We start from the raw sequence: 17,485 nt of genomic DNA on the forward strand, positions 1-17,485 counted from the left end.
GCTAATGAACAAAAATGCACTATTCCATCTTGGACTGCAAACCTGAACTCTTCGAATTGCTGCTGTAAAACTTCAAATTGCTATTTGTTGGCAAGTTGTTCTAGCCTCAAGTACTTCCACAGTAAATCACCATTACACTAATACCATACCTTTGGCCTGAAACATATTAATCTTGGTTAACAATAACTGACATTTACATTACCAATTCAATTCAGGCATTGTGGTGACTAAACATATATGCAAGAGCTTCAGGGAGAAAAGTTATTAGTTCTGAATGTGTACTTACTTTTCACTGGGAACAATTTTGAAGAAACATTATCATCAATTCTTGTTATAATCTTATAACATAAACATTTGAATCCTAATTGATCTGTAAAACATTTGACTTAAGAGTAAAATCTGCATTTGTATCTTGGGTGCAGTTAATTGTACAACATAACAGTTCACATATTTTTCCAAGATATGTATTTATATATTTTTAGCTGGGACTTTTAAAACCTGTGTTCTTAGGAAGTAAAGAAAACTGGGAATCTGAAATATTATGAAGAATGTGGTACCAGATCCTTCCAGGAGAGGGAGGATGGATTTATGGACTTTTTCCAGGCCATTTTTTTGGGGGGGGGGGGGTTTATATTTACTAAGGCCCTTGGTTTAAAAAAGATAGGTTGGGTTTGCTCTTCTTTATTTAGTGTCTTCCTCCAACTTAAAAGCAGAAAATAAGTACTTACTGTATTAATTCTGTGTAGCCCCACAAGCAAACATAGCCCTCTCCTCATACCCACACATTATAATTGCAGTACAGCACAAAACACATTTGGACCAAGGATTTTATTTCAACTTCAGAGAATTCTCTACCACACTCCAAATTCATCCTGAAATGTATTATCTTTAGGTTTCATATCTAGGAGGAAAATTTAACACAGTATTGATGTTTAGATAGTATTTTTGTTATATTATTTATAAGAGTGAATAAAACAAGACAGTGCAGTTTAAAAACATTCAGATAAATACTAGGCATTTGATGTGTTGTGCTTTGGGGGCTTTTCTGTTTAGATTTAATAAGTTGCCCACAAAAATTCTTCAAGTAACAACAGGTCTTCGACTCCCAAGGAAAACAGGATGGACTACATGTATCCCATGTTGCTTTTTGTTTCCCATCTTTTCTTGGCTTCAAATCTGAAACAGAGCACAAAACCTACATTAGGAATGATGAGGGTATGCGTTTTAGGTATTTAACCATGTTATTCTTAACAACAAAAAAACCTTATTTTTTAATACTGTAATAAAGACATGAAGACAAATATAGCCATACAACCACCACTTTATTTCTGATAAAGCCTCTGTACTTAAGTCTGATACTCCTAAAAAGGCCCACCAAAACCCAACGAGGTTAAACTAAACAAATAAGATTAGCACAAGCCTATTTCAACTAAAAAAAAACATTTAACTGAGATTTTATTGTACACACTTAGTGCCAATGAAGCCACAAATGTTTAATTCCATACTCAAATGACTTACCCCCAAGCAAGCTTCTTTTTCTTTTGAGCTTCTTGGGCAGCCTCTGCTTCTTGCTTGGCTTTTACAAAGTTGCGGCAAGCGGCAGCTTTGGCAATTTTCACACCAAGCTAAGACATGAAAAGGAACAAAGGAAAACTGATTAGATGCAAATGGCTCATATGAAATTTAAGCCTCACAAATTACTTGGTCTGATATTGTTTCTCAAAAGTCAATAGATACTAAAATATATTTCAAATATTAGGCTGATGATGCACTACAAAACTGGACAAAAAAGAAGGTCTCTTGAAGGAAACACAAAGCTGTAGGATCCTGGGGCAAGTAATCCTTTTCACCAAATCCTTCATTTTCAAAACCAAAAGCAAAAGCAAAGGGCAACAGCTCACTGGATCCTTTTGCTTGTTTGCTTTATACAGACAGACACATTCAAATACACAGTCTACATAATCAGGACCAGTCTGTGACCTCAGCTATGCCAACACAATAGAATCACGTCTTACAAGTGTCAAAAACACCCAAAAAGACATTTTTATACAGGAAGAGCTGATACCATTACACATTTTTCACTAGAACCACCAGCCATGTTTTAATCAGTCTGTCCAAAAACACATAACACAGCGTCCTTAGTGTCTATCTCCACATTACAAGCTTTCAGACTGCAAGGGTGTGATATCCCAGCTTTCCATGGAGATGAAAAACGTCCATAAACTGATGCAGACTGTGAGAATTAAATTCACTTTAGTGAATGTCAAGCACAGGAGGGAAAGGCAGGGAAAAGTAAAAAAGATAGGAGAAGATACAGTGAACTATGACCAGTTTATTTCTCTTAATCAGCATTCATAACTTGTAGTTATATTTTGCGGTTGCTGCCTTGACTTGACATGATGAGTTATGAAAGAATTCATTCTTAGAAGTTACTGCTATTCTCCAAGACAAGCATGCAATTCATTTACCCCAAATTGCTACAAACTGATGTTGGCAAAAAGGTTTTCCTTCAATCCACACCCAAACCTCTTGAAATTAACAAACAGTTATATCCAGCAAACTGGATATTCTCAATGTCCCCCAAAATGTCACGGGAGCATCAAAGAATGGGAGACCCAAGGGGAAGAATACTCTCTCACACCTCGGCTGAAGTTCCTCTATTAATGGTAATATACTTGAATAATCTGCAGCATCTGTGCAGACAAATATTTACTCTGAGGAACGCTTTACCCAGGTAAGATGAGAGAGAACTCTAGAACACATCTGCAGGTGTAGATGCACTCAGACATCTTCCACAACTATCCATCAAACACACAATAGGTAGGCAATAATTTTGTTAACAAAGCAAAAAAAAAAACCCAAATCAGTATCACTACAAGCTTTTCTACCTTATGGTCCTCTCAGGGTTCAAGAATGAAGAAAGGAGCCTTTAAGGAAAGGCAGCAAGCACAACTCAGCTAGTGCTTTGTTTGGGGCTCTAAATGCTGCCAACACAAGCACGTAGGAGCTGAGCATAACCGCTTGAAAGGAAAATATATATTTTCATAAACATAATATTTGAAAAGGAAAAACTGAACAAATGTCTCATCCACTATTTGCATGTGTTATAAGGTCCTAAATATGTACCTTTGGAATTATCTTCATGCATCAAATACTGTGGCCAGCTACTTCAAAACTTTTATATTATCTATGTGATTTTCCCCTGAGCATTAACGTTTTTTATTAACAGTAATTCAATGCCAACATCTGAACTGCTACATTTCAGGTCAAAGACTAAAACATAACATTCTTTTATTTGCACTGTCACTTAATATTTAAGGGCAGCTATTAACCTTAATATAATTGCAGTATAAAAATGCTTAAGAAAACTCACCTAAAATATTCAAAAAATGTTTACTTTTAAATTGAAACAGAATTATTAGTTTAAACAATAGAGCAATCTGATGGCTGAAGTCAGTCAGCAGAACCATGCCTTTATTAGAGGTATTTTACCTCCTAACACACTTGAAAATTAACTTTTACTGTGTGATGAAGAACAGCATCTCCTTAAAATATATTCTAGTGGCCTATTGAGCACTTACACTCATACAAATATACACAAGGGAGCTCTAAGCAAGTGCTGCAGAAAAATCTTTTTATCTGCATTTTTCTGGAAGACAGAATGAGTTCTTCCATCTTTCAAAAGTACAGAAAAAATGGGATAATAAGAGCCTCTGCAGTGTATGTGGAAGTAAATGCAGAAATATTTTGCAGCATTGTTATAATTTCTAGGCTACACAGAATCAAATTTTCAAGATATGAAAACAAATGTTGCATACACACACACACAAACATTTTAGTCAGATTAAATGTCTTCTGCTCCCACCCAAACCCAGACACACATCTTCACTCCCTGCTCCCCCCCCATAAGAAATCCATAAAAGCTTGGTCAATGGATTTTATATTTAAAAAAAAAAAACCCATACTAACATTTCAGGTCATCAGATAACTCAATAAAATACAATCTTAAAAGAAGTAAGAAAGCATGAATAAAAATATATACAACAATTTCTTGTGTAGTCAAAGTATCAGCATTTTCCATATAGAACATCCAATATTTTGCTGCATTTTAATTAAGGTGTCTAAACATTATCACAAAGAACTGCAAATTGGTCAGAGCACGCAGTAAGGAAAATTAAGCTCTAAAGGCTTTTTATCACCATATTTCAGGAACCAAGGGTGTAAAATGTTCTAATTTGGGATATATTAAAAGCCATAAAAGGTCTTTCAAAAAGATTAATGGTACTTTGCTTGGATTTAAGATAAGGGCTTTAGCTGGTTGGAAAAGCAGGGCCCTGGCTAGACCCTTGAGGCATTCATCTTTACAGCCACTTGGAAGATTTGTAAAAGCGTCTGCATAACCTCAAGCAAACGCACTGCGACATTTTTTTTTTAAATTCCTTTCAATTTTACAGGTTTAAAGTGTGTAAATCATACTGGGTAGTAAAGCTGATATAATGGTTCATCCTTGTAACACTATATATATTTGTATTTTGAGACAAACTTAAAAAACAACTTAGTTTCGACAGGGCAAAGCCCTTTCCATTTTGAAGCTGACCAATAATCATGTCAAATATCTTACTCTAGATGTTTAATGCAGCATAAATGAAAATTTCCTACTCATCTGAAACTGTTACCTTGTAACAAATATCTGAAGCTTTGCTTCTTTTTGAACACTTTCAAGGCATTTATTTAAAAATACCAATTATCATACTTTAACTTTTTATGGAATAACAGGTCTCTATGAAAAATATTTATGCCATTCTCTTTTGTTCTTTAATTAAATGAAAACAGATGTTTTCTGAAGTAAAGCGGAACCATTACTGGAGTACTTAAAGTGTTAAGGTCTTTAATTTTTATATCAGTTTGGTCTACAATTCCTGATTGTCTTTACTCAAGCTCAACATTAATGTCAAGCAAGTTACCTAGGAGACGAAAGAGATCAAAGAGACAAAAAACCCTCAAATGTCTGATTAATCAAGCCTGCAAACAGCTTATTTCTTTTAGCCTGCATGCAAGTATGAAAATGAGATTCTGGGAGCCGTACATTGTGCAGATTTGTTCATTCTTATCAGAACAAAGCCAGCGGCAGCTTATTTCATGGATCATTGGCACTGTCATCAGTGCTACACAGAACGGGTGACAGCTCCTCATTTTGAGGCTTGAACAAAATTAGCAAAAAGTCGGCACAAATTAGCCTCTCATCTTTTTAGTAATATGACATTATTCATTTACTTTTTATCCAATTTTTAATTTTTTCCTTGTCAGCTATCCCTTTCTAGTGTTTCTTGCACAGCATCATAAAACACTTTTAAAACAAGCAAAGAAATGGCTGAAGTTGAAATAGAATGTAAAGTTCAGGCAGAAGAGTAAACATTTTTATTAAGTTGCAACAGAATCTACTGTAACTTCCAGAAAACTTCCTTGCAAATCAGGACATTTAACATTAAATATCACAAAGCAAAGACTTGCCTTTAAGATAGGACTGTAAAATGTAAACGCTGAGCGATACAAGTACGAGACAACGGAATCAAGAACTGCTCCAGAAATACGGAGGTATGAAATACAAAATATTAAACCTACAAAAGCTCCAACAAAACATCTATATTCAAACAGGTCCTGAAATATCCTGTGATCATAGCAGAGAAGCCAAACAGCCTTTTAATATAGTGTTACAGTTTCTCATCAAATATGAATCTAGTTATTTCAGGCTTGCCTCTAGCAATGATTTTCTCCTTTTATGTTATGGAATGTTATCCATTGCTGACGTATATAAAATATATAAAGCAAACAAGAATACCGAGTGGATTTTGCAGTGAAAATTGTCCCCTTTCAATGATGTGCTCAACTTCCCCTTTAAAATACTTTGTAATACCTTTGTTGTATTTTTATGCTGTGTATCACACCATCACATTATATTTGGATGACACAGTAATGGAGCAAGGACAGAAAATTGTTCTAATATTAAGCTCTTTGCTAGACTTAAACATTTAAATGCAAGTAACTTCCTCCATTCACGAGAAAACACAGCATTAAAAAATTAACCATAAGCTGTTAGATGCTTTACAGAGCCCCCTTATAACAAAGGCAGTTTTAAAAAAAGAACTGTAGTACTGTTTTCAGCAATTTCTTTATCTCTGTTCTTCTAAGTAAGAAAGCTTATTAACAAGCTTTGAACTTAAAATCACATTTACAATAATGTGCCATCAACAGTTTTATAAGCTAATTAGAAAAAAAGATTAATTAATGACTGGCTGCTAATAAAATGGCAATCATGAAGAAAGAAACCAAGGGTGCTAAGCTTCAACTACCACCAATTAAGAGCTAATTACAAACAAATTATATATGTGTTTTGCTGTGGGCTTTAATTTACTAAAATGGTTTTAATTAAAAGAGAAAACATGCTGATTAATTGAACTGCAGAAAAAATCTACAGTATAAACTGTGCTTTGTCTGTCTCTTTAATTAGACTTGTAACATCTGAAATCTTTTTTTAAGGTTTGTTAAGGAAAAGATATACATAATTAAGGGAGCATAAGAATGTAATTCTAGGTGATAACCCTGCCATGTTCCAAAGGTTAAAAGAAAACCACCTCAATGAAGAGCAGTACTTGGAAGCGCCTTCACTAAGGTAAGAAAGGAAATCCTTCACACATAAAAAAACCTCTCTTTTTTTTTTGGTGGGGGGACAGTTCTTCCACAGCAAGAGTTCCAAGTTAATTTGTGCTTTGTTACACTCCACATAAAACTGCACCACTTCAGGTACCTAAAAACACTGTAAGAAATTGTGAATGTTGCACAGAACTTAGAAATGTTATTTTACCAACAGAATGGCATCAAGTACTAACTCCTATCCATCTCTGACAGTAATGTCATCACAACCAACCATTTCCTACCCAGATTCTCACATGGAAACCAGTTTCCAGAATGATTCTCAGCAGTTATAACCACCAAACTGCCTTGTGTACTTCCCTTTCTAATTTATATGACTAGAGGTTACTTGCAGACAGGAGATACTAATTTGATCATGAGAAAATGGTCAAAACTGATGCATCAAATTTTAAAGACAACAGCAGGGCTGATCTTGCTGTAACATGAGGATGATATTCTAGTGAATAGCCAATTAATTTCATCAATTACAATGTAGATCTTTCATTTAAGTTGGATTAAATACCAGTGTCCCCATAAATTGCAGCTTTTTAAGTCTTTCCCCAAAATGCCAGAAGACACTAAGCCAGGCACTCAGGAAGTGCTGTCAAAAAGTCTGGGGTATTTAGAGACTGACAAGTGCTACAGCAATTTAGCACACTAAATTACAAAATATTTGAGAAGTTACTTTTGACAGGTAAGTCTAATATGGTCAAGATTATACAATTGTGTTCAAGTTACAGTCCTCAGGCTAATGTGTTCTTAGACAATGTGGCACCTGCCTACCAGGCAGCTCACACAAAAAAACCCCACCAATAAGTGCAAAGTTTGGACTTTAGTCAGATTAGTTCTCACAGTATTAGAGCCATAAGAAATCTGTATTCTGCATTTTGTAGAATACAAACATGATTTGAGCACAAAAACACTATGAAAAAAACCTCTTTCTCTAGGAGAAAAAAAATATATGTAAGGAGTGGTGGTGGGGAATCTTTTAAGATTTTTTGGTTAACCTATGAAAATAATTTTTACAAGTATCACTCCAGATTGAAACTGATTTACAGCAGAGTGAAATTAGCAGATATCTGCACATACCAGCCTTACTCAAAGGGATAAACACATCCAGCTATGCACACTCAAAGTGCTCTAATTTATCAACATTTATTCTTTAAAGAAATCTAGGTGGATTCCCACTAACACAGTAGGAACAATTTAATTACATCTCAAGATAGAATTCCAGAAAAATTTTTATAAAGCATTAAGAAGTTGACATAATTCCAAGTGTCTGTTACCAGCTCCATATCCCAAGTATCTGTTACTATTACATCTCAGCTATCCTACCCTAAGGCATCACCAAAAAAATCTTGTCATTTCAGCTCAGATAAGTGTTCACATGAACTTTATTCTCTTAATAATTTTCATTCTAAAAGGCTCAGATTTTTTTGAGTAACCCCTACATTAACATTTCTATTGGCATCACTCAAGTTAAATAAGTCATCCTTAAATGAAATGTTCCAACAACAGCTTTAGGTATGCCAGGCTGCATCTGAAAAGCACAACTATAAAACATGAAGGACTCTGCCCATGCTGGAAGCTCTGGAATGTGATAACAAAGACAGCAACTGGATTACAATAATAAACACTAACTGTGCATATTGTACCATGCACACTGCAATGAACTGCTCATTTTTTTAATACTAATAGTACTGTATTGCAGGTATTAAAGAAATAATTCACTAGTCTAACTGTGCTTGAAGCTCTACGGTGAATTAAGGAGTATGACCCTCCTGCATTATTTTGCTGCTCAACACATTTATTAAAGCAGTGTTGATCTTGTAATTGCATCACAGCACTGAGGTGCTCCAGCCAGAAGCTGGAGGAGCAGAGTTACTGAAGGCCTAAATTTTTCTCTACCACATAATGCAGAGATGCCCATATTTTTTTCAGGAAAAAAAATCTTCACTTGTGTAGAAAATAATGAAATCAAGAACTTCAGGATCACCAGACCTCTCAGGGAAGCAGAACACCCCACAAGAGAATGTGCTGTGGGGGTGGCCAAAGATGCCACAGGTAGAAATCTGCTACCCTGATGACTGACAGCAGTAAGACAAGGGGTAACACTCGTCCAGAGATTCGACAAAAAATTCAGCAGCGTTACACATACAGTTCATTTTTATAATAGAAATGCAACTGCCAACAAACAAGGGGGAACACACCAGCCAGTCCCAAAAGCTACATATGAATCCACCCATGCAGCCACCAGTAAATACAGCCTCATGCAGGAGGTGTTCAAGTTCTGATTCTCACCCCAAGAATGCTCCTGGATTGAGAAGCTTTGTTTTAAAATCAGCATTTGTGTGTATTTGTCAAAACAAAGAAAACAACAAATAATATATTGCCCAAAGGCTCATTTAATGCAGTGCATTTTCCTTAAAGAACCTGCAACAAGTACCACCTGGAAACCTGAAGACCCAAAACCTTAAAGCAGTATCATTTAGGTGTTCAGAATACAAAATTCCACGATGCACTGACAGCTGCTAGATTATGCATATTGCCTAAGTCATCACTGATTTTAAATGAATCTGATTTTAAAAAACCTTTTCTCACTGTGTCACAATGACAGGATATTGACAGCATCATTTTGACATTCCTTTGCTTTTTAGGACATGTTTCTACCGTCTATACTCATCATCTGTTTATTTTTGGCTTCATTTTTCTAAATACTGAAGCTGCCCTATCAGTTTCACAGGCTTATAAATGTTATACATCAAAAATTAGTTTCACTTATTAAGGCAGGAAACGGCTGTAAGAACTCTGGGATCTGTGCCTCAAAGCAAAAGCTTTATCAGCAGGTTCCAGTCACTGCTTCTTGCAAAAGAAAATGGTGCCGATTAAAACCCCATACACCTGATTTCAAAAAGAACACCTACCCACTGAACATTTCTCACATGGCTGCAAGGGGGGCTGCACCCCAAACACCACACAGCTGTTTCTCATACACTGTCTGTCCCCAGCCCTGTGACACCGCTCAAGAAAAATGAAAACTATACATAAAGAGATGCAGTTGAGATAAAAGAACAATAATTCATCCACTTATTACTCCAGACTTCAGAAGTGGTGTGCTTCAATACAGCCACAGTGCAGTTCCATGCCTGACTTGCTCACAGAGCTGGGCTGCATTTGGAAGTTAGAGGGATACAAATAGCCACATAATTTAAAATTAACTCACTTCTTAGAGGCATTGTATATTAAAATCGACATTTCTGTAAACTGCTAAGAGAAGAAAAGTAGCAATTGAATGAATACAACATAAAAGCAATATTTTATTAAGTGTACTTGTGTACAAAACAATGACTGTTCAATCAGCCTCTTCCATAATCAAATCCTCTTTTTATAGCTCTTCACTGAAACAGTCACTGTTAGAAGAATTTCCTTAGGAAAAAACCAGTATTTTAAAAGATCCCTTAAAAAAAAGCTTCTGAAAATCACAAAGAAAAATGAACCTTGCAGTGAGCAATGGAGCACATCTCTACAAGAGCAGAGAACCCCAGTGAATTCACATGGATTCTGCCTCGACAGAACTCCTCATGAGAGATCAAGCCAGTCATTTGAGTTTTCCTTCTTTCAACATATTATTTGTTCAGATAAACCCACTTAACCAAAACCAAGTCAAGGCTGTGAATACTAATAATGTTTCAAGCATTTTGTTTTCAGAATTACAACATGCTAATATTTGAAAGTCAACAATTTGGAGCTAATGTTCCACAAATAATAATACACTGCTGGAGCACCTGGGATATGCTAGATGTTGTATAATCCCATGGCTACCAAAATCAGATAACAGTTTATCATAAATATTACAAAACCTTAAAACTTCTTACATTAATTTGTTTTTATAGTCAAACAATTTGCACTAGAACCTCAGTATGTTTTATTGATTATAATACTCCAACCACTTTAGAGGAGATGGGATAATGACATTTGTGAAGGAGAACAGCAAGTGTTTTTCATGTTGTACACATGAAAGGTAATAAAACAGTCAAAAGCTGGTCAGACTTAAAGGGAACATCAGGGCGCATTCCTACCACTGTCAATAGCTGTTATCTTTGCAGACTGAAGTTTTGTGATCACTGGTGACAAGGCAGATAAGAGCCTAGTCATTAGAAACTGCCCTGAGTGACTAAATGGAGGAGTTTAATGATTTTGTAAGAACACTCACTGAGGAACAGTTACTTTTGCCTATCCTCAGAGAACCTTAAGAACTGCGTTTCCCACTTCAAAAGCTGTTTTTAAAGGCATCACAATATTGTAATACATTGCATTAAACAGATTTAAATCTGCAATTTTACATTAAAGCTTAGTTTAAAACACTGTATTTAAGAAACATTTAAAATATTTGTATGAGAATGAGAAGCAGCTAAAATTTGTCTTTGCTTTCATAATCCTTTTCTAATACCTTTGAATTTTGCAAGCATATACAGCAGACAGAAAATTGACATTACCTCTGTAATTGCCATTACCTCTGAAGATAGAAGAATATTCAAGATAAAGGAATGAAAACATTATATAATTATTTTTTAGTATAAATCTAGAAGATTTATAGTTTAAATCATACTACTCAAATGACTTTAAAAAGATCACTTTTCCACTCACTGAAATAGTTGTTGTTTTTTTTTTTTTCTTACCTGGCTTCAAAACTGTTAAACTATTTTATTAACCTAATTTTTTACTCTGCATTTTCTTCCCTATGCACAACTAGCAGTGGGGAAAACAGCTGCTGTGGACTTCAGCTATTTTGACTTCAGCTGCTACCACCTACTTTATGAGCAAAAATTGAACAATTTCTTAGATGAAGTTACCAGAGCTATCTGATAGTTTCCTCACCAGTTTTAAGTATTCACTAAGACCTGTACATACAGGTTTTTTTTCTCCCACTTTTGTGGCAAAGAGAGGACAGCTTTCATGAAATTTCTCAGCTACACCAACTATCAAGACAACATCTTGAAAAAACTGTTACTTTGCAATTGACTTTGGTATGTATTTATACACTGAACAATTATGACAAGGAGAAAAAAATATCCAACACAATTCTAAGGCTACAGCAGTGGTACAGAGAGACAACCATCTACTCCCATTCTTCTTCAAAATTCTTCCAGTCATCAACTCCTGACCACATAAATACACAGAAAAACCAGTACTGGCACACAGCTTGGGGTTCATATGTCCTTATTTGGTCTAGGCTTGCTAAATCTCTACCTGTCTTCAGGCTTCCTAAGCTTATGGGAGAGGTAATGCAAAAAAAGTTATGAGGCACAGGGAACTGAGATGAAGGGGAACATCCTACTCCTGTCCTCCTAGCTTGCAACATAGAGAAAAAACAAAAGTTCAACACAGACGACCAGATACCAGCTCCTCCGAGTTGTGGAGTGAGCAGCAAGGCTCTAAAGCAAGTACTTGGGACAGTTCATGGATGTATTTTCAATTCTTAAACACAGCTACAGCTGTCCAAGCATTGCCAGATCAGCAGCAAAGTCCTTCAATCACTGACTGAATCTGCTCAGGAAACAGGAAAGATGCTGCAAACAACCTTCAATGCTATTCTACTCGTGACACTTTCAGTCCTGATGTGCAAAACTAAATAGTTTTTGTTAAGAGCCCACTTACCTCACGAATGGCTAATCTGTCACTCAGCTCCTCAGCCTTGGCAATGTCACCTTCAGCCACACACTTCTCTATGCTCAGTTCAAGGCCAGACTAGGGAAAAAAAAAAAGGAAATGCCTTTAGAACAAAAAGAATATATTTAAAGGGAGTACCTCCTTTCTAAAAATATTTCTTTCATAAAATTCTTTAAGACACTGCATAAACCTGTAATTTCTGTATTCCACAAATCACTCTGTCTGTGTATTGTAATGGACAGTATAATTAAGAATTCACTGAGAGGCCACCTGAGCACAAATCATTGCATTAGTTCCACCTTATGTGCAGGATAATACTATAGGTTAAAAAAATTACACGGGCTAGTTTATGCCTGTCACAATAAAATTTCATCTGAAGATCTGGCTTATCTCTTCCATCCCTGGAGCTTTCTAAACAAAATGTGAAATATATGTGTCAGGTAACATGAAGAATGGCAATTACCACTGTATCGTTACAGTTCTAAGATCTTATCTTTACCCAAAAACCAGAGTTCTGGCACAAAGCCACTCCACTGTGCTAATAAATTAAAAATTCTAGCAGCCCTATGGAAAACAATGAAAAAGCTTCAGGATTTAAAGGTTGTTTTCTTATTTTCAAAGGTAAACATAACTTGTTTCATGGCAACACTTATGAATAACATAACAATAAAAAGTAACTATTTCCTGGAAATTATAGTTGTAAATTTCTGATGGAGTACTGAGTACTGAAAGACAGGTAGCACTGACTTCAGAATGTCACAAAAAACCTCACTCATAACAAAAGATAATTTACAGCCTCACTGATTTTAAATATTAGTGAACTAAAGAAAACACATATGACAATTCCATAACATACACTTTTTAAGAGATAAAAAGGAAAAAGCTAATGGAATTCTTGAGAAACAGTGATCTGCAAACACTGCACTTGAGTTATTTCCGGTGGTAGATGAAAAAAAAAAAAAAGCAGAATTGGAAGTTGCAGTGATGGCAAATTCTGTTAAGATGCCTTTTCAGAAAATAGCGAGACATACCTTCCACTAGTGATAATATCCCTGAAATTACAATGAAACATCTGCATTTTAACACTTCAGGCCTCATTCCAGATCTATCCTGACCACCTCAATAACAACTAAATAGCCACCAAAGTAACAAGCAAACAAATCTTCATGACCTGCATGTAGAAGCTTACTTTAAGAAAATGAAAAATACAAAAATTATCATAAAATAAGCTAGCTGAACATTTCATGCACTAGAACTTACAGAGACCTTTATAAGAAATATTATAGAGCCAACAGCACTACCAAAAACTCCCAATGTAGTGAGATTCTTAACTTATCCATTGTGTGTGCCAACTACTTTAGATATGACTAGTTACACAGTAATATTTATGAACAGAAAGTATTGTGAATCCAGTCAGAATGCATGCAGGTTTGCACCTTTAATTCTTGTAGCCCCTGGTGTCAATTGAAGAATTTATACGACACATTTTAAAATTAAAATACAATGAAGCAAAGCAAAAGAAGAAGTCAAACAATGCACATGAAATATTTTGTCTCTCACAACAGGAAAACAGGAAAAACAAAACCAGACAGGAAACAAGCCTGGATACCGTTTTAAAAGAAAGCACAGCAACCATTCAAGGACATTTATTTTAAAAGCTCACAAAACCATCTTTCCTCAGAGTGACTGCATCCTTTACTCTCAAATAGCCTCAGTTTCCTATCTCAGTTAAGGACAAGCTCTTTTACTGCCAAACACAAGCTGACACTGCCCTTGTAATAACAGTCACCTTTTGTGGAGCCCTGCTATCCACAGGTGATTCAAATCTATCATTGATTCCAAAGTATTGTGTAAGTTCTTTCCATTTCTCTTCATTTTCCAACTGCTGACTACTAAAAACAAACAAACAAACAAGTCATTACAATAACCACTTCCCTTTCCACAACTTCTAATATCCTTTTCAAAGCTAAAATAAACTCTTCCACTTGGCAGACACGGTATTTTTACCCATTTAGTTTTTTAAAAAAGTGAAATTAATTATTGCTCCCCCTTTGTGTAAGTGTAATTTCACAATCTTGAAAGCAAGCTGATAGAATCATAGAACCATTTAGGCTGAAAAAGTTTTTTAAGATCGAGTCTAACCATAAATCTAACACTGCCAAGGAGCAAAAAGAAGGGAAGGAGCAGGCAGAACAGGAGACTGTATGAAGGAAGTAGGAAGAACATTAAGTCTATTAAAAGTTACATTAAATGATACATTTGTGTTGATTTTTAAAATCAAGCAATAACACCCCATCAAGCAATCACCAGTACAAGTTCAGCCTCCCCAACAGAGACACTGAGCAAATTTAAAAGATATTTTACACAATGCTCAAAGCTAGGCTTTGGCTATGAATGTGGTCAGGCTCATATTAAGTTTTGCCTGCTACTAACAGACCTCAGGTAATCCCATTGACCTGGTTATACCTCTTAGCCACTTCATCGGTCTTTCTCTCTTTTGCTAAGGGAAAAAAAAAAGAAAAAAAATCCAGCATTACACAGTGATACCCCACAGCATCCAATGAAGCTAACAGAGCTCTAATTGGTCACATTTCCTTTGAAAGATCAACACACAAGGATTTTTACTCAATGATCATGTGGATTTAAACCACTTAGCTGTTAGAAACTCCTGCCATATATCTGAAGTTTTAACCAGAATGTGCAAAAGTAAGTTTTATAGAACTGCTGAAATACACTTAACCATTACAAATGAGTATTAACTGAGTAAGTTCTGCCTCCTTTTAAAGAAGAGGACAAATATATTACTTGCATTCTATGTAGCAATCTATCTACAACCTTGCTACAACCTTGAAAGTGATGCATACAAGCAGAAAAATAAAATCCTAGGTAACAGCTAGAATACAATTCTTCATTAAAAAAAAAAACACAAGAAAGAAAACCTCAAAACCCCAAAATACCCACAAAACAGCATGTATTGATACTAATTTGATTGGAAATAAATAAATTCTGTCAATTATTAAAAAAACACCTTTTCGGCGGCGCTTTCTTTTTCGGCATCTGTTTTCCTCTTTCACCTGCATTTTCATTTCCCGGTGTTTCTTCTGAAGCTCCACAAATTTCTACAAGATTATGAAAAACCAAGTCAGTATTTTAAATTTCCCCCCCATTTTTAAGAAATGTAGAGAAATGTATAATTACCCACAGTGCCTTGTGTTATGTACTACCTCCCAACCTATAAACCCAGACCATGGGACTCTGATGGTGTTAAACTGGAATTGGTGTTGATCTTTCATCACCTCTCTCTGACTTTGTGCCCTCCCTACATCCCAGGGCTGTTCAGATCTGACAGTTCTCCCATGGGATGTGACACAGAACACACTTTTGCTTGTTGTGCACTCCTGAGCCATACCATGTATTTTTATTGCCTAGCTGGTAATTTGTAATCCACAAATTAGTGACAGCATGGTCCTTGCACAGCAGGCTACCTACAAGGATTGAGGGGTGAAAGAAAACAACTATTTTTTGCCAGTTCTTATTTTGAATCCAAAGCCTAAAACACATTGTTTTATTACGTTTTGTGGTTTTTTCCCCAGTATTTACATGCAACTGCAGAATCAGGAGGTTATAAGGAACTCTTGAGTCTGAATGCTTGCAATCAACCCCTACAGCAAGCAGCAAGGTACACCTCCCCTCCCCAGGTACAAAACACTGAGCTGTAAATCCTTACCAATGCAGAAAACACCTACCAAGCAGCTCAGAGCCCATAAACCACTGAGAACACAAGTTTTATGCACCTGTATAGTTATGACAACTACTTGCTGTACTTTCAATCACCACCAAACGACCACCTAATCACTTCCTTCCTAAATTCCTGTTCACCTTGCTTTAAGCAATCTATGGTTTGTATACTCAGACCATATTTAACCCAGTTTCAGATTTGTATATTGACTATTCAACAGTGAATTATTTTAATCTAAAAATCTGCCATATGAGTACAATTTGGAGACCTGTAAGGATACATACATTCCAGATATTTACAGAAACTCCAGGAGGGCACGTTTGAGATTCACCTTCTTCATCTGTCACTGGTACCAGAGGTTCACTGCTGGCATTACTTTCCTGTCCAGTCCCTTGAACTCTTTCAAGATCTTCTTTTGCATCTTGCTTTGAACAGGAATCAGGTGATTCGTCTCCATCGTCAGAACTTAGCTCAACATCGCTTTCATTCAGTCCTGGAGGTAACAGCCCACTCCACATCTTCCAGTTTATATAAAGTCCAAACTTATTTCAAGTCACTGCAAAGACACCAGGTTACCCATCCCAACACAAAAAAAACCTGCAGAAGAGAGAAACAGAAACAGCAAAACACATTATCAGACATAGTTTTGCTTTTCCTACATAAATATCACTACATGTTTTAGACAAGCACATTATAAAGGTCCTAATACTTACTATTTCAGAAAGAAGAAGATAACTTGATTACAGAGGCTGAGACTACTCTTCTTTTCCTCCACTCCTTGTCCATTAAAGTTGTGCCCCTATGCCCCTATGTTTCCTTACAGCTCCTTTCAGTTTAAGGGCGACACTGCAGCAAACGCCTCCCGTGCCTCCACAGGGGCAACTTCCCGGGACAGCACAGCCACCTCCCCTCCCCGGGCCCCGGCAAGGAAGAGCCGGTGCGGGGAGGCGGCAGGCCGGGAAAGCGAGGGGAGCCAGCTGCGGAGGCAGCGAGGCGAAGAGAAAGGCGGCTCAACGCCGGCCTGGGGGAAGGCAGCAGGCGCTCGCCGTGCCCCGGAGCCCCGCAGAGCCCCCTCAGCGCCGCCGCCCGCGGCCGTGTTTACCTGGCCGCCATCTTGGCACCGCCGGAACACCTCGCGCGCGGATTGGGCGGGGCGGCGCAGCCAATCAGCGGGCGCGCCGGTCGCCATGGCAGCGGGGCTGGGCGGGGCCCGGTTGTCGCGGGGCGGGGCGGCCATGGCGGGCGGTGCTGTGAGGGCAGCGCGGCGGGGCTGGCGGGGCGGCGTGTGCTGCCGAGGGGCTGTCAGAGTCTCACAACCATTTCGGTTGGAAAAGGCCTCCCACATCACCGAGTCTTGTAAGAGTCTCACAACCATTTAGGTTGGAA

The 17,485-nt window shown here is 37.0% G+C and overlaps 1 protein-coding gene across 2 annotated transcripts; it reads right to left on the bottom strand.

Annotated features, from left to right (window-relative positions):
* Positions 1 to 826: 826 nt before the first annotated feature.
* On the bottom strand, positions 827 to 17,216 carry FAM204A (family with sequence similarity 204 member A). 2 transcript variants are annotated; one of them, XM_084209931.1, is made up of 8 exons: positions 16,813 to 17,216; positions 16,384 to 16,696; positions 15,389 to 15,479; positions 14,827 to 14,860; positions 14,150 to 14,249; positions 12,349 to 12,438; positions 1,519 to 1,625; positions 827 to 1,176 (listed from the first exon to the last, which is right to left on the bottom strand). In XM_084209931.1, the coding sequence occupies exons 2-8, from the start codon at positions 16,615 to 16,617 to the stop codon at positions 1,125 to 1,127; spliced, it is 708 nt and encodes a 235-aa protein (XP_084066057.1). In that variant the 5' UTR covers positions 16,618 to 16,696; positions 16,813 to 17,216; the 3' UTR covers positions 827 to 1,124. The 2 variants fall into 2 exon arrangements, with proteins under 2 accessions (XP_084066057.1, XP_084066056.1); XM_084209930.1 differs by having other exon boundaries at positions 14,150 to 14,252.
* Between the last annotated feature and the right edge of the window lie 269 nt (positions 17,217 to 17,485).

The sequence above is a fragment of the Fringilla coelebs genome, assembly GCF_963513975.1.
Source record: "Fringilla coelebs genome assembly, chromosome: 8".
NCBI lineage: Eukaryota > Metazoa > Chordata > Aves > Passeriformes > Fringillidae > Fringilla > Fringilla coelebs.

Bases quoted from the DNA above. Each gene is read 5' to 3' on its own strand.
- FAM204A (XM_084209930.1), bottom strand. From the start codon at position 16,617: ATGTGGAGTGGGCTGTTACCTCCAGGACTGAATGAAAGCGATGTTGAG. The intron at 14,861-15,388 runs GTGTTTTTTTAA...TTTTTCCCTTAG, and splicing joins AAGAAAGCGCCGCCGAAAAG to CAAAAGAGAGAAAGACCGAT. The intron at 1,177-1,518 runs GTAAGTCATTTG...GCTCTGTTTCAG, and splicing joins AAAAAGAAGCTTGCTTGGGG to ATTTGAAGCCAAGAAAAGAT.